Here is a 24,798-nt window from a genome sequence, read left to right as displayed (position 1 = left end):
ACGGATCCAGGTGAGGAGAAATGCAGCTGCAGTGGAGACACGTTGGGGAAATGAAATGGGGACTTGGTGATTGCATGTTAGGTCTTAAGAAGATGTTGTTGAAGGCTTCTCCCTGGGGCAATAAATGGAGGAGAGACGGGGTGCAGGAAGGGAGAGGGTTTCTCGTAGGGAGATGGATGGTGAGTTAAGCTGCAAGCCAATGGGGTTTCGGGTGCCACAGGCATGGAGATCATCCCAGTGGGGAACCTACTAAAAGCTGGAAGTCAGGAGAGCGATGCGCTCCTAGCCGTCCCCACCCCCAGGGCAGCCTGTGCCTTCCCGGGGTTCCACGGATGCATGGTTCCCAGCACCCTGGTGGCCGGGGTTTGGGGAAGGGTGGTCTTTGCTGTCCTCGGTGCTCACTCTTGCCTCCCTCCCCCACTCCCACCCCCAGATTTCTGACTTGCAGCCGGGGAAGAGGTACGTGTTCCAGGTGCAGGCTGTGAATTCAGCTGGTCCAGGGCAGCCGTCCATGCCCACCGACCCCGTGCTCCTGGAGGACAGGCCAGGTGGGGGCAGGCGGAGGGTGCCAGCATCACGCTGGGCTGGGCCATCGAGGAGGGGCTCAGAGGGGGTCAGGAGGAGCATGTGGAATTGCAGGACAGGACCTCTGTCCATCCCTCCCACCCCACCCCATCCCCCCCGCACTCCACACTTCTTCCAGCGTTCCTTCCTTCCTGCTGTTTCTCCCTCCATTCCCCATTCCGTTTATTTCTATGGAATCCCAAGTTAGGAACACATCTTCTATTTGAAGGGGGTCTCCTGTTCTTTCACAGGCCACATTCATAAACTCACACAACGCTTCATGGAGATTTGAAATGACGCCCAACTCCAGTCCCAAGTATTATTTCAGATGCCACACGGGGCTTTGCCCGTCCTGCAGTCACAGCTGCTGAGGTCCCCTCCCATGCTGTGCTGGGTTCTTCTCCTGCCCTGGCCCTCCCAACCAGCCACCAAAGGAACCAGTTTAGAACGGAAGCTATTGTAGCTCCGAGAGGTGAAATGAGCAGGTCACACAGCTAGAACATGACCGAGTCACTCCACTCTCCTAACTATAAGGCATATCTCTTTCCATTCTTTTAATTATTCATTCATATGGTGGGGTGAGGGTCACTTTAACAGGGTGGTCAAGAGGGCCTCTCTGGGGAGGTGACATTTGCAAGGCCTCGGAGGCCACAGCAAGGAGTCTGGGGTGGTTGTTTTATTCAAGTGCAATAGGCAGACGTTGGAGGGTTTAGCAAGGGAGGGGCATGACCTGGTTTATTATTTGTAAACATTGGCACCCTCTGTTGGACCCTGCCCTCAGATGCCCCGGAGATCAAGGTTGGTGTGGACGAAGAAGGCTTCATCTACTTGGCTTTCGAAGCCCCCGGGGCCCCCGACTCCTCAGAGTTTCAGTGGTCCAAGGACTACAGGGGCCCGCCGGAGCCCCAGAAGGTCAAGATCGAGGAGGAAGCTAATAAGTGAGTGAGGGGAGGGGCGGCACAGCTAGGCCATGGGCCCCACGTGTTGTCAGATGAGTCAGCAGGAGCTCGCGGCTGAGACCACCCAGCAGGACCCACAGCTAATGAAAGAATGGGCCTGAGAAGGGATGCTTGTCTCTCACTAAGGATGCTGACTGCCACCTTAGGGAGAAATGGAGGAACAGGGCATTTAAGGGGCTGAAATGATAGCGTTCATTTGGAGTGTTTTTCTGTAAGCAACTGCACAGGCCTTCCTTTCTAGCCTGGCAGCCAGTGACTTGTTCTTGGAGCATCTCTGGGCTCAGTCTCATCTCATTTGCAAAAAAGAGGGGTTGGGCCCTAGCCGATTTGGCTCAGTGGATAGAGCATCAGCCTGCAGACTGGAGGGTCCTAGGTTCAATTCCAGTCAAGGGCACATGCCCGAGTTGTGGGCTCAATCCCCAGTAAGGGGCGTGCAGGAAGCAGCCGATCAATGACTCTCTCTCATCATTGATGTTTCTATTTCTCTCTCCCTCTCCCTTCCTCTCTGAAATATAAATAAATAAATAAATAAATAAATAAATAAATAAATAAATATTTTTAAAAAAATAAATAAGTAAACAAATAAATAAAAAGAGGGATTGGGAACAGATGACCAAAAGGGTCCCTGTCAAATGCCTCCACCCCAGCAGCTCGTGGCCTCGGCCCTGCCCAGCAGGAGGTCATGCTGATGACTTGAGCCTTATAGGGGGAGTTGGGCCATGCAACCAGTAAGACCCTGTGCCAGCCAGCCCGCTAACGGGAGCCACTGAAGGTGCCAGGCCTGAGCTGCCCTGGGCAGAAGACCCCGAGGAGGTGTGAGGAGGCAGCCACCCTTGCTCCCCAGCCTGGCCGGGGTCTGGAGTTGGGCTGCAAGGTTCCAATGCTGACCGAGGCTCTCCAGCTCCCAGGCCTCTAGTGCACAAGGCCCCGCTCGGAGCACCTGCTCTCCTCTCTCTGCCAGGTCCAAGGTCATCCTGAGAGACCCCGGCCTCGAGGACTTGGGCACCTACTCGGTGGTGGTCACCGATGCCGATGAAGACATCTCAGCGAGCCACACGCTGACTGAGGCAGGTAAGGCCCTGCTCCCCTGCCACCTGCCCAGAGAGACAGGCCCAGATCGAGCCCCCCAGAGGCCGGCAAAAAGCAACAAAAATTCATAAAGCAGCAATTTCCAGAGAAGTGGGTCCTCACCCACCCAGTCAGTCAGCCAGTCAATTAATAAACATCTAGTGAGCACCTCCCATATGCCAGGTACTGTCCTAGGATTACATCCGTGAACTCAACGGGCAAAAATCCCTGCCTGATGGAGTTTGCATTCTTCTTGTCTCTCCTTTTTCTAATTTGGATAAAAGCAAAGGCACCAGGATTATTTCCCTTCCTTCTATAGGCTAAAAAAAACACACAAAAACATTTCGTCAGAGAAATGAGAATAGCAATAGGGAGCACTGGGGACTATGACAAACCAGAGAACAGAAAGGTCATCCATGTTGGATGATTTAAACAGAATTGAGCCCTCACCGGTTTGGCTCAGTGGAGAGAGCGTCGGCCTGCAGACTGAAGGTTCCCCAGTTCAATTCCGGTCAAGGGCACATGCCCGAGTTGCAGGCTCGATCCCCAGTAGGGGGTGTGCAGGAGGCAGCGGATCAATGATTCTCTCTCATCATTGATGTTTCTGTCTCTCTACCTCTTCCTTCCTCTCTGAAATCAATAAAGATATAAATGAATGAATGAATGAAAACAGAACTGAAATCAGTGCTAATGACAGATAAGACTCACTCTCTTCTGTCTCCATAGCAACTGCGGGACAGCTCTGTTGATACACAGACCCAATTACAAGCCCACAGTTTTCTGGCTGTTTGACCTTGAGCAAGTCACATCACCTCTCTGGGCCTCAACTGAAACAATGTTATGCAGAAACATTTAGATGATTCTATGCAAACTAAAGCCATTAACAAAAGGGATGGGCTTTTCCTTATGTTTTGTTCTGACTGTATTCTTGCTGTGAGTCCAGACCCATCTTGCTGAAGACTCTGGGGCTTACAAGGGGAAAGGAGAATGGGCTCTGCCCCTGCCAAGTCATCATGCAACACATGTTTATTAGGTACCTACTGTGTGCCAGACACTCAGACTCAGAACTCAGCTTTGCAGGAGAGAGAACCTAACATAAAGAGGCAGTTGGCAAATGAGACAGCACTCGGCAGAGCTGCCCTGGAGACTTCTAGACTGAAGTGCTGTATTGGGGCCAGACAGACCTCAGAGACCAGGGCAGCATATCACAGGGGGTTAAGAACAGGGTTCAGAACCCAGTGGGCCTGGAGTGGTCAGAGGTGGACAATAATGCTGACCCCACAGCAGTGTGTGAGGACCAGTGGGATAATGCAGCACCCGGCACATAGTAGGCACTTCTCAAGGGAGGTGGCACTTGATCTCAAGGTGACCTGCAGCAGCCCCCTGCATCCCCCTCAGTGCCCCGGGGCTAAGGCCCACAGGGCTCATCTTCAACACCTGTGTTGCAAGTGACCCCCAGGTTGAGAGGTGTCTCTCGGGACCTTCACCCAGCATGGGCCCTAGGATGGCTGCCATGGACCCACTGGTCCCAGTATTTCATTCTCTTTAATTTCTTCCTTGCTCTTCCCTTCCCAGAGCTGGATAAGCTGAAGAAGTTGAGCCATGAGATCAGAAACCCAGGTAAGCAATCCTCAGGCACCTCCTGGGATTTTGCGAACTCCATCAGGAGCAGAGCTGAATCAGCAAAAGCAAAAAACTAGCTGCGGAGAGGGGGCGGGGGACAGGGGAGGGCTTGGCGGGGAAGCAGAAGATGGGGCATCATGGGGCTGGAGGGCAGAGACCTGGGGTGTCAGCAGTCTGTGAAATGGAAAAGGGAAGGCAGGTAGAAAGGGAGTGCAAGGAGGGCAGAGGGGATGTTTCTTCTTAGGTGGATTTTGGATCCTGGAAACCTCTGCTTCCCTCCGCTGGCTAGTAGCAGGCAGGGTCATAAACTTGGGTGCACATTGGAATCACCCCAGGAGCTTTTTAAAATCCCAATGCCCAGGCCACGCCCCAGACAAATCAGAGCCTGGACATTGGTGTTTTTGAAAGTCCTTGGGGTCCACCAGGGTGAGAGGCACAGCCTCCAAGGTGTGGGAAGAAGAAACACTTCCTTAAAATGAGTTCACTCTAGAGTGAGCATGCGTAAAACCCTCCTCAGACACCCCCTTCAGACATGCTCAGGGTGGGGCTCGTGCGGAGTAGGGAGGGGAGAAGGGGGCCCAGGCCCACCGCTCTCCTTCCTGCCTCCTGCCTGCCTCGCAGTGATCAAGCTGATCTCGGGCTGGAACATTGACATCCTCGAGCGAGGAGAGGTGCGGCTTTGGCTGGAAGTAGAAAAGTTATCTCCGGCCGCTGAGCTGCATCTAATCTTCAATGAGAAGGAGATCTTCAGCTCACCGGTAACTGGAACTCAGATTCCTTCCTAAGGCAGGTCCCCAGCCCAGCTCCTGGCTTCCCCCGCGCAGTGGTTCCCCACAAGTCGGCAGCGCCCCCTAGTGGACATATCAGAAACGGTCACAGTGATGGGGTGGGTATGCGGACACCTGGTTTTCAGTACCTGGGGGGCAGATGGCAGGGACGGTAAATGCCCTCCAATGCGAATCCCACAAAGAACTTCCCACACCCCCTACAACATTTGAATGTCCCACCAGACATTCTTCAGATGAAAAACCCACATTCATACTGATAATTATCCAAGCCGAGACCCTAACTCTGAGATATACAGAGAATTTTCGCAGTTTTAACATACACTGAATAGAGTTTTTATTCAAGTAGACATTTCACATATGCTCTTTCATCCATTTTCCTGTTGTTGGACAGAATAATTTTTTATCTTTTTGCTTTTCTTTATTCAAACGAATTCATTATAAATCAGTGCAGCAGGAGAGTGTACCTGAATTACTTTTATTTGCTGATATTACTTTTATTCCTTCTTCCTATTACACTTGTAGTATTCCATTGCTTTTTATAGTTGTCACACGAGTTGCCCATATTCAACTGTTTTTACTTACAAACACAATTTCAATCTCATGACAGATTTAATTATGAGATCATATTATTTGTGAATTTTACCACCATCAGAAACTACGTGTTGTAGAGAGATGGGAACGAGCTCAGGGTTAGATGTCACAGGACTCATACGTCACCCCCATCGGTTGTGTGCCCTTGGACAAGACCCTTCCCCTCTGTAGGCCTCTGTTTCTGCACCTGTACAATGGGCCTGGTTGTCCCAGAATCGGGAGGAGCAAACGAGGAAACAGATTTGAATGTTCTGCTTAACGATTAAGTATGAACTTGGCACATGGCAGAGGAAGTGTCACAAAGTCTAGACTATCGCTGGCCCTGGTAGAAATATAAAATAAAACTAGATGGTTCCCTCAAACCGCACATACAAATAAGACCAGAGGGAATAAGATTCTAAATGTGGAAGAGAGCCCAGCCCGCGTGGCTCAGCGGTTGAGTGTTGACCTATGAACCAGGAGGTCATGGTTCGATTCCCAGTCAGGGCACATGTCTGGGTTATGGGCTCAATCCCCAGTGGGGGGCATGCAGGAGGCAGCCGATCAATGTTCCTCTCTCATCATTGATGTTTCTCTCTCTCTTCCTCTCTGAAATCAATAAAAATACATTTTAAAAAATAAAATAAATAAATGTGGAAAAGAAAACTTTTAAAACTGTTAGAATATGACAAAATACAAATGAGTGTTAATTCTGGATAGCAAGTGCACAGGCTTTTTAAATATTATCTTTTATACTTTTATGGAGAATTGTAAAAGAAGTAGAAAAGAAAAAAAATGGCACAATAGGGGTTGAGGCGTATTATTAATTGCTATTAATTCAAGACTCATCCCTGTGCCTGCCAGACCCCAGGGGTGTTCTCGGGGGCTAGTTGGGGGAAGAACCCCACACTACAAGCAGTAGAGGGTTACCCAGGGCTCCCTCCCCATCTCTGAAGGCTTCTAACTCTGCACATCCCCCACTCTCCAGGCCAACTGCACATTTGTGCCCATAATGCAAATGCCCTGAGACTGGAAAAGGGCAAAGGTGATTCTCGGGTTTGTTCTCCCCAGGACCGCAAAATCAATTTTGAGCGAGAGAAGGGCCTGGTAGAAGTGATCATCCAGAACTTGTGTGAGGAGGACAAAGGGTCGTACACAGCTCAGCTCCAAGACGGAAAAGCCAAAAACCAGATCACCCTGGCCCTGGTGGATGACGGTCAGCTGCGCCCTGCCCACCCCGCCCATGCACCCGGCCTCAGCTCGTGGCTCTGGGGTTCTGTCCACCCTGATGCCGCTCTGTGGACCGGTGTTCCTCTTGGCTCATGCCAGCCCCTCCCTATGTGTTCACAGATTTTGACAAACTTCTGAGGAAGGCAGATGCTAAGAGAAGAGACTGGAAGAGAAAACAGGGTAAGAGTTACTGGGGTGAAGTTCAAAGGCCTTGGCCACCAGGCCAGAGGTCAGGGCTGGGGAACTCTGGACTATTAGGTTAATAGATCCCTCAGCCCTGCTGGGCCCCAAGGGAGGCCACTGCAATTCAGTCCAGCTCTGCCCCTGTGCCAGAACGAAACAGCGCTTGCCCCACAAGGAGAGTGAGTGCCCCCCTAAATTTTACACCCTAGGCATCTATATCTATCTCCCTTGCCTCGCCCTAGCTTCTGCCACTCTGGTGGGGGCAGAATCTAAGGGGACCAGTGGTCGCTAGCTGCCCCAATCCAAGCTCGCTTCCCTTGTCTCGCCACCAGGTGGCGTCCTGGCTGAGCCTGGAGCTCTGAGTGGTGGGAGTGTTTGTTTTGCACTTGCAGGTCCCTATTTCGAGGAGTTCTTGCAGTGGAAGGTCACGGAGGACTGCCAAGTGCTGCTGACATGCAAGGCAAGTCCCTGCCCCGAGGCCCACTGGGCTATATCTGTAGCTTGTCCCCAAGCTTGGTGGCTGTATTTGCTCTGTTCCCACAAAATCAATACCCTGTGCTTGGTTGATCCCACACCTGCAAAGTAGCCCAGGGAGACTGCATTTAACCAGAAAGCAAAGCCACCCTTCGCAGAGCCCAGGGAGCGGAATCAGCGGGAGCTGGGTCAGCCTCGAGCTAGGTCTCTAAGCTGCACAGGGTAGGGGTTCTTTGGGGCCTGGGGTCTGAGAGCAAGTGAGGGGTCTATGTGTTGATCAGGTTCCCTGGTATCTATCGGCCGCCTTGCCAGACTCTGCTCAGTGCTTCAGAGCATTGTTTTATTTCATCTGCCTCACGAGCATCTGTGAGTTAGGCATTATTACCCCCACTTTACAGATGGGAAAACAAACAGGGGACTCGCTCAAAATCAACAGGTGGAGCCGAGAGTCTGTCTGACTCCCAGTGGTGCTCCTTCTCAGCACCCTGCGGCCTCTTTAGGGACTGGGGGAGGGCAGGTGGGGGAGAGTACTCTCCCAGAGCATATCCGTTCAGCAAACTCAAAGCACCTACTGTGCACCAGACACTGCAAGGCACTGGGCAGACAAGGAGGAAGAAGGGGCCTCCTTAAGGAGCCCACGGTCTGAATCAGGATCCTTGGAAAACAGCGTGCCTCCCGCTGTGACCGAGACGTGTGTGCACTCTGGGACCTTCAGGGAAGGCTTCCTGAGGGAGGTGACAACTGACAAGTCTAAGATGCGGAGGTGTTTACAAGGGAACTGGAGTAGCAAAGGGATCGAGAGGCAGAGGGAACAGCATTAGCAAAGTCCTGAGTCCAGAAGCCAGCAGAGACATGGGTGTGAGGAAGAAGGTGGCTGGGACTTACGGTGAGGGTGTGTATGTGCAGGGGAAAGTGTCACATTTGTAAAAAAAAAAAAAAGTTCTGATGAGCTGAGTTTTTACTTAAAAAGAGGAAGCCTGATGGAGCCATATTCTCCACTTTCCTCAGGTGACCAACACCAAGAATGAGACCCGCTTCCAGTGGTTCTTCCAGAATAAAGAGACGCCGGACGGTCAGTACGACCCGCAGACCGGAGCAGGGCTCCTCTGCATCGAGGAGGTGAGTGCAGCTTCGGCGTCAGGGCTCACACCCTCCGGGCGCTGCCAGGAGCACCGGATGCCGAGTCAGGAGCAGGGCCAGGGCTAGGGTGAGGCCGGTGAGCCAGTCACCACAGGTACAAAATGTAAGGAGGCACTAAAACTCAGTAATCAAGATAAATAATATTTCAGCCCTAGCTGGTTTGACTCAGTAAATAGGGTGTCGGCCCATGGGCTGAAGGGTCCCGGGTTTGATTCCAGTCAAGGGCACATACCTCGGTTGCAGGCTCAATCCCCTGCCCTATTCCGGGCACACGCAGGAGGCAACCAGTTGATGTGTCTCTCTCACATCAATGTTTCTCTCTCTCTCTCTCTCTCTCTCTTCCCCTCCCTTCCATTCTCTCTAAAAATCCATGGAAAAAATATCCTCCAGTGAGGATTAACAACAATGACAACAAAAGATAAATGATATTTCATACAATATTTTTAAAAATCAAAATAACGGGGCCCGGGAGGCATGGGGAAACAATACCAGGATTTTAAATAAAGAGAGGATCAGTAATACCGATTTCCCTTTTGTTTGGACTCCAGGCCTGGCCCTGGCCCTGTGTGGCCTTGGGCTAGTCGCTGTTGCTCTCTGACCTCAGTTTTCAAGGGCAACATGAGAGGGTGGGAAGGGGTGCTCTCTCAGATTCCTTCCTGCCCTGACAGGCTAGGATTTTAGGGCGTGAAGGCCAGGCACCAGGCCCGGGACTCAGTTCACCCATGCACATCCCCCGTGGCCTCTGAGGAGCGTGACCTGGTTAAGATAGAAACTCGAGTCTTGTTCTCAAACGTTCGTGTGTTTCTGCCCTGCTGCTGATTTCTGCGGCCTCACTGGGTGCCAAGGGGGACTGGAGCAGCACAGATTTGCTGGCGAGGGAGGAAATGAAGATTTCAGGGTCTTCACCCAGATCCCGGCTGGGATGATGGTGCCAGTTGGCCTTTGTCCTCGTGGTACAAGCTCCTCACACAGGGCTTGGCATCGAGTAGATGCTTAACAGCTACTGAGTCTTATAATCATCCGGCCCCCTTAGTGCAAAACTTCCTGGCTGCCAAAGAGGTACCTCCCTGATCCTCACAGCAAGGCCGCCACACAGCCAGGCAAGGGTGATGATGAGTAAACGGAGGCTCGGAGGGTTTAAGTACAAAGGCCCAAGGCTAGAGAGGAGGGTCAGAACTCTGCAGTCACCTTCCCCCGGTGGGGGGGGGGGGGGCCGGGAAAGGACTAGGAGAGGACTCTTGGGGTTTGGCCCTTTGATCCCCAAGTTAGGAGCTGCCTCTGCCTTGGCTGCTGCCTCACAGCACACTATGTAGAAATGCTGGGGGTGAGGGAACAGGGAGGCAAATATCACTCCCAGGCCCTGAGGGAGATGCTGGGTAATGAGAAGTCACATCTGACCTGTGGACCTTGTGTTAAAAGTACCACCCAGCCCTGAGCATCAGCCTGCGGACTAAAGGGTCAGGTTTGATTCTGGCACAGGCCTGGGTTGCGGGCTAGATCCGCCCCCCAGTAGGGGGCATGCAGGAGGCAGCCAATCAATGATTTTCTCTTATCATTGATGTTTCTATCTCTCTCTCCCTCTCCCTTCCTCTCTGAAATCAATAAAATATATATATTTTTAAATACCACCTAACTTAATGGTTTACTTATGTGTTGATTCAGGCTTCATTTTGGGGTTAACAAGCATGTGCCAGAGAGGACCCCCTTGTCCTGAGGGAAAGAACACACTTCCTTCTACAGAACTACAGGGGGTCCTTCCTTCCAGGGCCCCCAGGAAGCAGGGCAGCCCAGGTGGGGCTGAGTGGTGCTCAGACAGGCTCCACGCAGAGGGGTCACTCACTCTGCTTGGAGCAGCTGCTCTCGACTCTCCACCCACCGCACCCTCAGGCCCAGGCCAGCCCTGAGTTGGAATCAGGGGGCTCTGGAGCTGGAAGGAGCCTGAGAGCACACCCATTCCAGATGGGTAAACTGAGGCCCGGGGAGGAGATGGGGCTTGCCTGAGATCACACAGAGAGCGAGGGCCGGCCTGGAGCCCAGGCTGACCTGCCTTCACTCACTTCTTTCCAGCTGTCCAAGGAGGACATGGGAGTTTATAGAGCGGCGGTTTCTGATGACCGAGGGCAGGATGACACCATACTGGACCTCACAGGGGAAGGTAGGAGCTGGCGATGTTGGAGATGGGCCAGGAGGGCCAGGGGGAGTTCACACTGAACCAGGACACAGTGACCTGGCCTGTGGGGTGAGAGGTACAGGAGCCCCATAGCACTTGGGGCAACCGAGGCCCAGAGAGGTTAAGCGACGGGCCCAAGGCTGCACAGCTGGTCAGTGACAGGGGCCTGGTCTGTGTGACACTGAGGCCCACGTTCACTGAAACATACCACAGTGAGCCCAGGCTTCAAGGCTCCCAGCCCAAGTTCACTGCTCTGCCCCACCGGGGCCCCTGGCTCCTCGTCCAGCTGTAGGCACAGATGGCAAGAGCATTGTCAGATCGGCCCACTTGTCCCCCACCTGTGGGGCCCCTGCCTGATCTGTCACTGAGTGCCCCAGGCTCCCTCCCTCCCCGACCGTGGCAGGCGTCCTGCAGAGTTCCCTGTGCCCCGAGAGCCTTTCTAAGGATGTCCCCCTTCTGGTGCGTCCACGGGGGGGCAGGGAGGGATGTCCAACGTCAGCTGACCGCTCTCTCTGTCTCCCCCAGCCCTGGACGCCGTCTTCACGGAGCTGGGCAGGATTGGTGGTAAGTAAGCCCCTCTCTCTGCCCAACCCTCCCTCATGCCAGATCATCTCCAGGGACCTCCAACCAGCCTTGGCTGCTGCGGGTGGGCTTAGTCTCCAAACCCAAAGACGGGGGCAGAGGGAGAGAAGCTCCTGCCTCCTCACAACACTGCATCCTCCCACCGCACCCCGAGAGCAGGGACAAGCTGGTGGGCCCCAAAACGTGCTGCCCGAAGGAGCTCGGGGGAGACTCACGCCTCTCCTCTGCCTCCCCAGTGCTCTCTGCCACCCCACTGGAAGTCCAGGGCACGGAGGAGGGGATCCGGATCTTCAGCAAGGTCAAGTACTACAACGTGGAATACATGAAAACCACCTGGTTCCACAAGTAGGTCGGCTTCACCCTGGAGCCCTAGCCCGGCTGTAGGGGCCCAGCACCTGGCCCAGCCCCGTCCCAAGGGGTTGGCAGACGGGGTCTCCCACTGGTCCGTTGCCCACAGAGGAAGTCAGGAATTGGGAGCAGAAGGGAGATCCCCCAGGGAAGCTGGGTAGCCTGGTAATAGGACCAGCTTAGGGCAGCCTCCGGGACTGAGGGAGGGAGGGGTGCAGGAACCAGGGCGAACCGGCCAGCCAGGTGGAGGAGGGGGTCATGGTGCCCTTGTGGGTCTCTGCAGCCTTAACAAACTCAGGCTCAAGCAGAAGGGCCTATGGGGCTGACAACTAACTGGGGGCCAGGACTTGAAGGTAGGGTAGATAAGGTATCCACGAAGATCTGACTGCAAACTAAGTAACCCCAGATGGTATGAGAGCAGAATTTTTCTGGCGCTTCTCGTCATTTGCACTCCTCAGCCTTGTGGAGCAGACATTGCTGCACCCATTCTGTGAAGAAGGCTATACTGACTGGGTCAAGTTTGTCAAATGAGTGAGAGCTGAGGCCAAGTTGAATTCCAAGTTAATGGAGCTGCCACTCTAGCATTTCTAAGGCCTGTGACTGAGCCCAGAGGTGTCGCTTCTGCAACACAACACTGGGACATGGGCCAGGAGTTTTCAGGAATGAACTTTAAGTAAAAACAAGAACAAAAAAGGTTAGCCCTAGCCAGTTTGGCTCAGTGCATAGAGCATCGGCCTGTGGACTGAATGGTTCCAGGTTCGATTCCAGTCAAGGGCATGTGCCCAGGTTGCGGGCTCAATCCCCAGTAGGGGGCATGCAGGAGGCAGCCCATCAATGATCCTCTCTCATCATTGATGTTTTTATCTCTCTCTCCCCCCTCTCTCTTCCTCTTTGAAAGCAATAAAAATATATATTTTTTTTTAAAGTTTAGCCCTGGCCAATGCATCTCAGTGGTTGCATTGTTGGCCTACACACCTGAGGGTTGTGGGTTCAATTCCCAGTCAAGGGCATGTACCTGGGTTGCAGGCTAACCCCCAGCCCAGGTCAGGTTGTGTTCGAGAGGCAACCAATAGATGTTTCTCTCTCTCTCTCTCCCCCATTCCCTTCTGCTCTCTCTAAAAATCATTGAAAAAAATATCCTCGTGTGAGGATTAACAACAACAACAAAAAAAAAACAGCAACAAAAAGAAGTTTAAATGGTTTATTTCTAAGGGCGAGGGGAGAGTGATTGTGGAAGAAACCCTGGAAGGGTTAAAGATGAGGAGAATGAAGAGGCGAGGAAGTGACTGGTGGTCACTGACCTGAAGCACTACTTCCTCCAATTCCCAGTCTGCAGGACATGGCACAACACAGACTCAGCAGTGGCACATAGTTGATGTGCCACAGGGTTTAATGGATGGATGATGGATGGATGATGGATGGATGGATGGATGGATGGATGGATGGATGGATGGGTAGATGGATAGTTATGGAATGTCTCATGGATGCTCACCACCTTCAGCTCAGGAATCTGGAAACAAAACCCCAGGAGAGGCATTCAGGGCTGGGGGAGCCTGTAGACCTGCAGACAGCTGTCCTGAGCAGCACGGGTGGGCTGCGCCGTGTTAACCATTCCTCTGCCCCACATTCAGAGAGAAGCGCCTGGAGAGTGGGGACCGGGCGAGGGCTGGCACCACGCTGGATGAGATCTGGCTCCACATCCTGGATCCCAAAGACTCAGACAAGGGCAGGTACACCCTGGAGATAGCAGCCGGGAAGGAAGTCCGGCAGCTCTCAACAGACCTCTCGGGGCAAGGTGAGCTGTCCGCCTGTCTGTCCCCAGTGACAACCCCATGCCCATCCCCACCCAACCTGGCATTGCCCACGAGAACTGGGCTGGGGGGGGGGAAGAGTGGAGGGCTCGTGGCGCTGAGCCCTGCACCTGAGGGTCACAGGGGCAGGCGCCCTGACACCCCTTTCCCTTCCCTGTTTCCTTCTCACAGCTTTTGACGATGCCATGGCTGAGCACCAGAGACTGAAGTGAGTTCCTCTGTGTTTCTCAATGTGAATCACAGGCCCGTGGGTCCCTCCTCATCCCCTCGTCCCCACCCGCGCACCACTGTCCTTTAGCAAATGGAACCTTGAGGCTGTTCCCATTTCTGTTTTTCAGAGCCCTGGCCGTCATTGAGAAGAGTAAGTCACCCACATTTCCTCGTTTTCATTTCCGGGGTTGGGGCGGCTGCCAGGGAGCTTATGGCCCCTGGAGGGCTGTGCAGGTCCCAGTGGGGTCTGCATGGCTCTGAGCTGTCATGGAGCTGCCAGGGACACCTGGGCGGTGACAGCGTGAAGACAGATGGGTAAGGACTCTGAGGGTCCCTGAGACTGTGGGTGTGGAGGCGCCCAGCGTGGGCCAAGTACCCAGCAGGCCCACGGGCAATGTCAAGTACAAGGTCAGGTGGAACCCGACAGGCAGGGGACAGACAAGAACCAGGCTGGGCTCACCTCTCCAAGTGAGGTGTAAGGAGGGGGCAACTATAAAGCTGAAGCTGGTTCTGGCTGGTTCTGGAGCCTCATCTCTTCGAGGGCCCAGCCCCAAACCCGGAGGGAGGTGGCACGGTGTCTGTGCTGCTGGGGCGCCCACCCCCAGGTCCATGCACATGAACTTCATCAGGTCTGCCCCAGCCAAGGCTGGACCACCCAGTTCTAGGAGGCTGTGTGTATATATATATATATATATATATATATATGCACTGGGCCTCTAATATATATATATATATATATATATATATATATATATATATACACACACACACACACACACACACACACACACACACACACGCACGCACACATTAGAGGCCCGGTGCATGAATTCATGCATGGATGGGGTCCGGCCAGCCTGGCCAGGGGGAGGGAACATGGGTGGTTGGCCGGCCTGCCTCCTGGTCGAACTCTTGGTCAAAGGGACTATTTGCATATTAGCCTTTTATTATATAGGATATACACTGAGTGGCCAGATTATTATGCCTCCAGAGATCATAATAATCTGGCCACTCAGTGTATATGGACTTCCTGCTGAGTGATGTACAACCACTCCTCTTGCCCACCCACAATGGCCACCAGGTCCCTTCCTTGATCAGAGTCAGTGTCCCAAAAGCTTCTGTCCCATTTTTCATTGCCCTTCCCCCTGCCCCCCCTTGAGTCTCTGGTCCATCAACACCTATTGTGTGCTTTTTGCCAGTTTAAGGCTTAGCGCCATCTTATGGACCCTCTTACCCAGTTCTTGAGGGGAGGGGCATCCCATTGCCCCCTCCAGGTACCACCAATCATGACGAGGACTTCAAGTCAATAACAGAAACACATTATGTCCCCTCCTTTCTGTTTACGAAGGCAGGGAAACATGTGATACAAATGTAAAGATTTCCATCCCCAAAATGATGAAAATAGAAAGAAGGAGCATTGCTCAACTCTATGGAAACTTGCTTCTGGGACGCAATCTGCAGGAAAACATTCATCACTGGGGTCTCACTTTTTCCTTGCAGATCGTGCCAAAGTGGTGAGGGGCCTGCCAGATGTGGCCACGATCATGGAGGATAAGGTACAGACTGTCCCCAGCCCAGGGCCAGCAGTCCCATGCTGTGTTCCCTCACATGTCCATCAGAAATCATGGCACAGCCCTGGCTAGTGTGGTTCAGTGATTAGAGCGTTGGCCCGCATACCGAAGGATCACAGGTACAATACCCGGTCAAGGGCACATACCTGGGTTTCAGGTTCAATCTCTGGCCCTGGTCAGGGCGCGTGCACAAGGCCACCAATCAATGTGTCTCTCTCACATCAATGTTTCTCTGCCTCCTTCTCTTCCTCCCTCCCTCTTTCCACTTCTAAAAATCAATGGAAAAAATATCCTTGGGTGAGGATTAACAACAACAACAAAAATCATGACACCCTGTAGCACTGTGGATCCCAGCACCTAGCCAAGTGGCAACACCTCCTGGTCACGTGTAGTACAAAGGAAGGCCCTGAGCCTGGGGTCAGACCCAAGAGCATACTCGCCCCAGCTCCGCCAGCTCTCTCCACCGGCGCTGGGTGTCCTGAACTTCCCTCTGTGACTTCACTTTCCTTTAGGAGTTCAATTAGATGATCGCTAAAAGCCCTTCCAGGGCTGAAATCATGCAAGTCTAATATTCTAGAAAATGACAGCTACTGTTGTTACGGTGCTTACTTTGTGCCAGGCACTACTGCATATGTGCTGCATAAGTTAGCTTGTTTAACCATCAAGGCAACCACATGGAATGGGATATTATTACTAGTCACACTTTATAGCTGAGAAAACTGAGGTTAAAGGACTCGCCTAAGGTCACACAGTTTGAAGGGGCAGAGCTGAGGCAGCCCAGCTCCAGACTCTGAGTGTTTGACCATTACATTATACGGCTCTGCTTTAGAGCTTATTCAAGAATTTTTAAACGCAATTTATAAATTGTTGTATTAAAGCAATATAGCCTAATTTGCATATGTCATAATGACATATATACCACAAAAAGCAATAAAGCAAAGTTCAGGTCATTCTGGGGCAGATAATTGGCAGAATAATAATGATCTAAAACCCTAACTAGTAAGTATTCTTGTAGAAAAGTTGAGGATGGAGGAAAGTTGACAATGGAGGATGGGGGATAAAGTAAAATGTCTCTCCCTTTGATGTTATCCCTTTATGTGATACAATAAAATGCACAGAATGAATTTATCACAAGGAGCAACTGGTGCTGGGCGCTCTCTGGGGGAGTGACGGCGAATGCCAGGGGTTACTACCAGGAGCTGCTCAAGCGTTCCCTTCCTGTCTTTCCAGACCCTGTGCCTGACCTGCGTCATCTCAGGAGACCCCGCCCCTGAAATTTCTTGGCTGAAGAATGACCAGCCTGTCACCTTCCTTGACCGCTACCACATGGAGGTTAGGGGCTCAGAGGTCACCATCACCATCGAGAGGGTCAACAGTGAGGACAGCGGGCGCTACGGCGTCTTTGTCAAGAACAAGTACGGCTCCGAGACAGGCCAGGTCACCATCAGCGTGTTCAAGCACGGGGAGGAGCTCAAGGTGCTGGAGAAGAAGTGATCAGACACAGCCAGGAGACCGGGGAAGGGAGGGGGGTGGATACACCACAGTGGAGCAACAAAGACCTGGCTGGGGTCCCCTCCAGGAGAGTAGGATCAGCCCTGGACTTGGAATAAGACACCTCTGAGCAAGACCCAATTTCAGCTCTACAGTCTCCCTCAGCCTTGCTTTTCTCATCAATCAAACAGGAATTCCTACTCCTAGGGAATATTTATAAAAATCATTTATAAACCATATACCACTGGTTCTCCACCCGAGGGACAAAAGACAATGTCCAAAATTTTATTGTCACAACTAGAGGTGTCTATTGGCAGAAGTGTCTATTGGTAAAGGTCAGGGACACTGCTAAGCACCATAGCTCCGCACCACATGGAATTATCCCACCCCACATGTCAATGGTGCCAAGGTTGGCTAGCCCTGCCATAAAGTGATATATCACAATATCCCTCTTTTAGGATGCTATATTTTCCGTTCACGTAAGTTCAACAAACATTCATGTGAAGTCTAGCATGTGCCAGGCTGAGGATGGCATCGGGAGCACAGAGATAAATACTATTCAGGCCCTGCTGCCCAGGAGGCTTCAGCCCATTGGGAGAGTCAGACCTGGGTAGGACTCCAGGACAAGGCAGATGATAAGATTATAAAACAAGTGCAAATAAAATGCCACTCATGGTCAAAGGAGAGAGACAGACGCCCGTCCCAAGTGGAGAAGGGGGGCTTTCAAACATCTTCACGGAACTAGCAGAATTGTATTGGACCCTGGAAAATTAGTTAAATTTGGTGGTGGTGATGGGAGGAGGACATTTCAGGAGTGGGGCCTAATGGGAGCAAAGGCGAGGAGGTGGGTGACGCTGCCTGGATGCCATTGGATGCCAGGCTGGTGAGCTGGATGACCTTCAGGATGTCTTCAAGCTCGGGCCTCTGCCTGTTGTGACAGATCCCAGTTGGCCTTGCTTGATGGACCTCAAGTCAGAGCTGGGCATTTCACCACTCTCCGATTTCCTTATTTTTTCCATTGATTTTTAGAGAGAGTGAAGGGAGGAGGGGAGGCAGAGAGAAACATCAATGTGAGAGAGACACATCACATCGATTGGTTGCCTACACACATATCCTGACCAGGGCTGGGGATGAATCCTGCAACCAAGGTACGTACTCTGGGCCGCAGTCGAACCCTTGACTCTTCAGCCCATGGACCGACGCTCTATCCACTGAGCCAATCTGGCTAAGGCTTCTTCTTTTTTTTTTTTTTTTTTAAATAAGATTTGGATTGGGTGGGGTTTATAAAGTTATAGATGTTTGTTGTAAAAATTTAGAAAACCATGAAAATTATAAAGAAAATAAAAATCACCTATAACTCCAACACCAGAAGATAACTCACCTCTGTTTTCTGAAATGACTTCTGAACTTAAGGATAAAGTGAATCATTCCTACATCCACCACCTGCACCTGAATCGGGCATGGTAGGTAACATATGCCCCAGCCCAAGTTCTGGGCTTGTGGTTCAGTCAGGCCAGTGTTCAGGGGTGGGGATGGCAGGAGGACCTGAATGTGCCCTGGCCAGGAATGAGTACGGGGGATTGTGCAGGTCTTGGAGGCAAACACATTTTGGGCAATTCTTTTCCTTTCTCTGGGCCTTGATTTCCCACCTATAAAAAAAAAAAAAAGAAGAAGAAGAAGAAGAAGAAGAAGGCTGCCCTGGCCAGTTTTGCTAAGTGGTTAGAGCATCAGCCCGCAGACTCAAGTTCAATTCCCAGTCAAGGGCATGTACCTCTGTCACAGATTCGATCCCCCACCCTGATTGGGGGCGGGGGCAGGAGGCAACCAATCCATGTGTATGACATCAATGTTTCTCTTGCTCTCTCTCCCCAAATCAATGGCAAAAATATCCTCAGATGAGAATTTAAAAGGAAAAAAAGGAAGACTGAAAGATTGTTTTTGAAGGCCCTTTCAGCTGACACTGATAATACTTCCCAAACCACAATCCTTCTCTGCTTTTCTCATCTCATGATGATCTGATGAAGAAAAAGGCTCATCCTCACCCTCCCTCCCACTCTCATACTTGGCACCTCAGAGGAGAGACTTTGCTTCTTACACATGTCAATGAAAAATGTCACCAATTTCAAAGAAATGAGCACAGTATCCGTGCACCCTATCTCTAGCAGCAGTCCGGATATGGGTCCATATGTATTTCATCTGCACACAAAGCACCCTCCCTTCTCCTTCACATGATCTTCGCCTAACACAGGGAGGTAGGCAGAGATCTTGATGATGCAATAAATCACAGAGGCACAACACTTAAGAAGCTTCATACCGCAGAGTTCATCAGTTCAATGGGACAGCAGCACGGGCCCCATTTTTACAGATATGGCAGTTGAGAACCTAAATGGTAAGTGGCAGGGTCAGGACAAGGACAAGAACAAGGGTCCCTGGACCTGGTTCAGAGGACATTCTGCTCTGCCACGCTGCCCCTGAGCCAAGCAGAAGGGTATATGGAGCCCAGAGGTGAAGCAATTATAGTTCTTAATAAACACGTGAGAATTGCCAAGGTAATCAATGAGCAAATCAGTGAGCAGATGTGTAAATGGAAGTCTCCATTGTCCAGAAGGATAAAATTTCCTCCATCGGAGGAGCGGGGCTGAGTGGAGATCGTGGTCCACAGCAATTTCATGAGTTCTCTGAGTAACATTTATCCCTCCTGTTGGCCCTGATGGAACATGGTGTGAGCGCTCCCTGTTGGTGGGGAACGGGATTGCTTGCTAAGAAGAAGCTCAGAAGCAGTGTGTCCTGGGGCTGTGAACTGTGAACAAACCAGTTTGGGAACTAGAGCTGATCCGTGCTGTGCTGTATATGGACAGTTTGTCTTTGTCCAGTCTCCCTGGATAGAGTCCTCAGAGCAGCATCCTCGAGCAGCCTTCCTGAAGACTGGGATCCCCTCACCCTTGTGTGCTCTGATCTTTTTCCCTGCTTTCATCTCACAGAGCCCAGGCTCAGCTGGTTTCTCCATTAGCGTCCCACCCAGGAAGACTGTGGACAGGGCGGATCCCAAGAGTGGGGTAATGGGGAGGGAAGTCCCTGAGAACTTTCATTGTTCTCTCTCAGTTGGTCCCACTTAATCCCAATGAAACCTCAATCCACTCAGATGGGAGAAAGGGGGACGAACCTTGCTAAAGGGTATTGTGATATAATAAAATAAATAAATATTTGGTCTTTGGTCTTTGTCCTTGGTTCCTGACACACAGCTCCTAACCTTTGGAGTCTCCGGGATGCTAAGAGTGTCCTTTTCATGCTAATGAGATGACTTCTTACTGGAGCTCTTAGATAGCTTTAGGATGGGTGCTGGTCTCCAGAGAGTCCAAGGCATGATTATATGGTTGGAACTTTCTGTCCCACCCTCTAACTTCCAGGGAGGGGAGGAGGGCAGGAGATCGACTTAATCACCAATGGTCAATGGTTTGAACTATCATGCCAAAGTAATGAAACCTGGCCCTGACTGGTTTGGCTCAGTGGATAGAGCATTGGCCTACAGACTGAAGGGTCTCAGGTTCGATTCCGGCCAAGGGCATGTACCTTGGTTGCAGGCACATCCCCAGTATGTGTAGGAGGCAGCTGATCGATGTTTCTCTCTCATCGATGTTTCTAACTCTCTATCCCTCTTCCTTCCTCTCTGTAAAAAATCAATAGAAATATATTTAAAAAAAAAAAAAAGTAATGAAACCTCTTAAAACCCCTAAATGATGGGATTCCAGGTTTGTGGACACATCAAAGTGCTGGGAAGGTGGTACACCCAGAGCGGGTATGGCAACGACACACATCTTCTTGCCCTATGCACCTCTTCACTTGGCCGTTCATCGGGATTCTTTATAATAAGCCAGTCAATGGAAGTAAAATGTTTCCCTGAGTTTTGTGAGCTGTTTGGTAAATTATCGCGTTTGAAGAGGAAGTCATGGGGACCCTCAATTTCTAGTTGGTTGGTCAGAAGTACAGGTGGCAACCTGGGACTTGGTGTCTGAAGTGAGAGCAATCTTGTGGAGGCTGAGCCCTTAAACCTGGGGAATCGGACACTAACTCTGGGTGGTTAGTGTCAGAATTAAATTAGATTGTAGGGCACCCAACTAACTTTGGGGATTTGGAGAACTGGATGTTGGTGTGGGAAAACCCACACATTTGATGTCAGAAGTGCTGTGAACCAACACAGGTTCAGAGTTATCAATCAACCACCTCGCCATGGGGTCTCTTCCATCTCATCTACTCTATCTCCTGAGCCCAGGATAGGTGGCGATGGCACGCCATTATCACCCAATGAAGCCAGACTCAGCTTTTCCTCATTCACACTCTACAGCTTGAACTGCCACTCTTCACATTATTCTCCTCTTCCCAACCTGTTGCCAATGGCCTCCACTCCTGCCCATGGCCTACACTACTCCCAGAATCCGGCTTGCTGGACCCCTCTGCTTCCTCCCTAGCTATAACTCCCGATTGCTCCTTGCATCATTCTTTTACTGGCTCATCCTGGGAAACATCTCAGTTGGGCTAGCCCCGTGGTCAGCAAACTGCGGCTCGCGAGCCACATGCGGCTCTTTGGCCCCTTGAGTGTGGCTCTTCCACAAAATACCATGGCCTGGGCGAGTCTATTTTGAAGAAGTGGCATTAGAAGAAATTTAAGTTTAAAAAATTTGGCTCTCAAAAGAAATTTCAATCATTGTACTGTTGATATTTGGCTCTGTTGACTGATGAGTTTGCCGACCACTGGGCTAGCCTGACCCCTAGTACCCTGCATGGGACTCAGAAAGTCAGGAACTTTGTCTCCCTTATCTGGTGGAGCCCATAGCAAACACACAGCCCAGCATTCTGCAGGAGCCCTCCATGGATCTCCGGGCATGCTGTACTCCAGGGAGCCAGGTAGGGTGTGGAGGCTGAAGGAAGGACTGACGGCCAGTGGCTTCCTCCTTTATCACACCACTGGCCACTCCTCCCTGACACCCTTCTGCCACTTTTCAGATTCCAGCCCCTTTCAAATACCTGCAATCCTTGGCCTAAGGCATTGAGAGCAGTAAATGGGGGAAATATAAGAAGCAGGAACCCTGATGGAAAATGTCGGGCCTGTGTCATAACCTCTACCCACTTAGCCTCAGCCGAGCTCTAGTCAGATGCTTTCCATACCTTAAAATTTCCAAATCATTTCAAACAACTTGGGTGACATGGTCATGCCAAAAATAGTTTCAGAAGCGGCATTCCCCACATGTCTCTAGCTAGAGGGAGCCAGGTTTTTTACTTCCAGTATTTGAGAAAAGTGTAAACCCGAGGCCAGAGGAGTTGCAGCCAGGAAGTGCCCTGGGTTGAGAGCAAAACAAATAGCGCAGCCTGCAAGGAATGCGCCTCTCCTCTTCTGGGCCTCCCAGAAGTCCCTGCGCCCCTGGGCTGAGCTTCATATCATCGCTTCCTGTGCTAGCAGATCTAAAGGAAGAGAAACACAGGGCCACACAGAAGTCCTTTCATTCCGTTTATAGAAGTGTTCCTGGTGAAATGAGTCTTTGCATCTTTGCATTTGCTTTAACACTCCTGTTTGTGGGTAGCGGGGAGGGGGGGGGGGGCCGGGGGGCGGGAATAGGAAAGAGAGAAACGAATAAGTTAGCAAAATATTGATGATTCTTGAAGCTGAGTGATGCGTGTATGGGGGTTCAGACTACCTTCTCTCTACTGTTGTATATGTTTGAAATTTTTAAAATCATAGAACATTTTAAAGCCTCCATGGGAAACCAACCCTCAGCTGACTTTTCACCTGGAGTCATTTTAGCTCTATATCCAGCAATTCGTCAAGGACATTAGATACAAACAAGTGAGCACGAAGCTCCTCTCTTGCAGGCAGTTTACACAGCCTGTTATTTCTCAATGGCACTAATTAAAATGAATAGTAAAGTAGATGCCCTACGAGAAATCATTATTAAGTAATGGTTGCAGTGTTTTGTGTTGTTTTTATTACACATCCAAATGATTCATCGGCTCTGCATCCATTCAACACAATCGCTACTGAGCTTATGATGTGGCAGGAACATACAACATTAAAGCTGGATGCTGTCATCTGAGGTCCAGCTGTTCTTCAAGGATCTTTGTTCCCCAGGCTGGACTGACAGGAAAGCACCTTCTCTGCATCACCGGGGCTTCCCTGCACATGCGCCCACCTTCCCCTTTGCTTGATCCCTTTCCCCAGTGATTTGCAGGGAGTAGACGGGTGGATCCCTGGGGAGTGTGAAACTTGCAGCTTCCTGGCGAAGCTGCCCAGATGACCATGCTTATAATGTCTGGCCTCCCCTTGCCTTCTTCCTATTGTTAATATTGATAACTAGCTAATGACAACAGTAACAATAGGGGAGTCTCCCCTGTTCTCTGCCCGGACTATACCTTTTGTTGCCCCTTTTGGACCAAAGCCCCTGTGTGACCCTGTAGTGGTCTCTATTGTTAACATAAAAAAAAACAAAAAACATTCAAACTTTGTAAAGAATATTTGTGAGTTTATTTGCTCCAAACTGTCGACAATTACCAGGAAGCAGAATCTCAACGGATGGGGATAATGCTCCGGAGAATAGCCTTTTTGTTTTGTTTTTTTGTTGTTTGTTTTTGTTTCTGTTTTTACCTATTTTTATACATTACAATCAAAGAAGAAGACATAAGTGGGTTACATGAAATCCGTTGGTGATTAATTAGGGAGGCGGGAGAAAGCAAAGCAGGGGGACCTCTGGGATTGGATAAAAAGTAAAATGATAGACACTTCTTTTACTTAGGTGGGTGCAGGATAGTTAACAGTCAACACTTAACATGATAACAATAACAATGAATGAATTTATGGTCTCTGTCCTGGTGCCCAGGTGCATTTGCTTGCACCCCAAGGGTGGGGTGGGGGAGAAGTTATAAGTTACTCTGACATTTCATAGGTATGTTATCTTAGAAGATGCAAAAAGACAATAGGCTCAGTTAAGGTAAAGATTGCCCTTGTCAGGGAAGATACCGGCCTCGGAGGTGGCTACCCAGCATAACTACTTTTAGTTAAAGTTTAATTTCAGACCATCCTTTGTGGTTACTTTAGGTCTCAGAGTGTGCAAGACCGCCTGCAGGCCTTCCCTGAGCTTGTCTGGTTAGCATGTGACCCCTTTCGTCCACACTATGTACCTTCAAGTGCTGCTCAAACCACTCTTGCCCGAGGCACTGGTCCCATTGGCAACCTCCCCCTCCCCCAGTGCAGTCATCATCACATATTTGGACACACAGCTCCCTGTGATTGCCCCAAGTCCAGGCTGCGGCTTTGAGTAGCTCCCCTCGGCCAACTCCTTAGCAACTCTCAAAGATAAACAAAGCTGGACATGAGTTAAAACAGCAAAAATAGACTTTACTCAGTAACTACTGATGGTTAGGAAATTGCTGAGTTCCATTCCAATTTGCAAAGGGCAATTTTAAAGGGAGAATGAGAGAGCAGGTGGAGGAAGAAACTGGGAGACCTTGGCCCTGTCCTTCCGGACGGCTCTCGGGTCCTTGGGAAAGACCATCCTGAGTTGCAGATGTATGTAAATATCAGAGCCAGAGGAAGGGGCAGTAAGCCTTTTCTAGTAAACGCTCTAAGGGAAGGAAGTTAGAGCCTATGTCAAGTGTTGGCTAAAACAAAGAGTAAATTGTTTTGACAACCCAGAGCTTTAGAAGATTAGAACTCAAAAGGGGGCTGGGTGTCCCCAGGGCCACCGCCTTAGGCTGCTAGAAGCCATGGCAGGGTGGGTCAAGTCTCTTAGTGCAGGGGTTTCCATGGAGTCCTCATGTGCCCCGAGTTCTTGCAATTCTCACTACCCATCACCCAGATCCCCACCCTTGAGCTACTGAGCTTCCCTCCACTACTTGCCTACCTGCCACCAACCTCTATGCCTGCCCACGAGCAGCCAATGGCACCACCATGACTTGCCACTTATATATCTGACTCTGATGCTCCCCTGTCTGTTATTGGCAGGTCTGGATGAAAAGAGTCCACATAGT

The 24,798-nt window shown here is 50.8% G+C and overlaps 1 protein-coding gene across 1 annotated transcript in view; it reads left to right on the top strand.

Annotated features, from left to right (window-relative positions):
• MYOM3 (myomesin 3) overlaps positions 1 to 18,436 on the top strand; it is a gene marked incomplete at its 5' end in the record, with an annotated part of 47,402 nt that extends 28,966 nt beyond the window's left edge. Inside the window, 17 exons of the mRNA XM_080656211.1 lie at positions 434 to 548; positions 1,346 to 1,502; positions 2,485 to 2,594; positions 4,167 to 4,211; positions 4,836 to 4,972; positions 6,644 to 6,788; positions 6,923 to 6,982; positions 7,378 to 7,445; positions 8,468 to 8,578; positions 10,667 to 10,754; positions 11,295 to 11,333; positions 11,588 to 11,696; positions 13,331 to 13,494; positions 13,682 to 13,718; positions 13,849 to 13,871; positions 15,221 to 15,276; positions 16,522 to 18,436. Coding sequence (XP_080512337.1) covers positions 434 to 548; positions 1,346 to 1,502; positions 2,485 to 2,594; positions 4,167 to 4,211; positions 4,836 to 4,972; positions 6,644 to 6,788; positions 6,923 to 6,982; positions 7,378 to 7,445; positions 8,468 to 8,578; positions 10,667 to 10,754; positions 11,295 to 11,333; positions 11,588 to 11,696; positions 13,331 to 13,494; positions 13,682 to 13,718; positions 13,849 to 13,871; positions 15,221 to 15,276; positions 16,522 to 16,785 — 1,728 coding nt within the window. The 3' untranslated portion in view covers positions 16,786 to 18,436. The remainder of the gene's footprint in view (positions 1 to 433; positions 549 to 1,345; positions 1,503 to 2,484; positions 2,595 to 4,166; positions 4,212 to 4,835; positions 4,973 to 6,643; positions 6,789 to 6,922; positions 6,983 to 7,377; positions 7,446 to 8,467; positions 8,579 to 10,666; positions 10,755 to 11,294; positions 11,334 to 11,587; positions 11,697 to 13,330; positions 13,495 to 13,681; positions 13,719 to 13,848; positions 13,872 to 15,220; positions 15,277 to 16,521) is intronic.
• Positions 18,437 to 24,798: the final 6,362 nt, after the last annotated feature.

Source organism: Plecotus auritus, assembly GCF_963455305.1.
Source record: "Plecotus auritus genome assembly, chromosome: 2".
In the NCBI taxonomy this organism is placed as follows: Eukaryota; Metazoa; Chordata; class Mammalia; order Chiroptera; family Vespertilionidae; genus Plecotus; species Plecotus auritus.
This window is presented reverse-complemented; position numbering and strand designations above follow the sequence as displayed.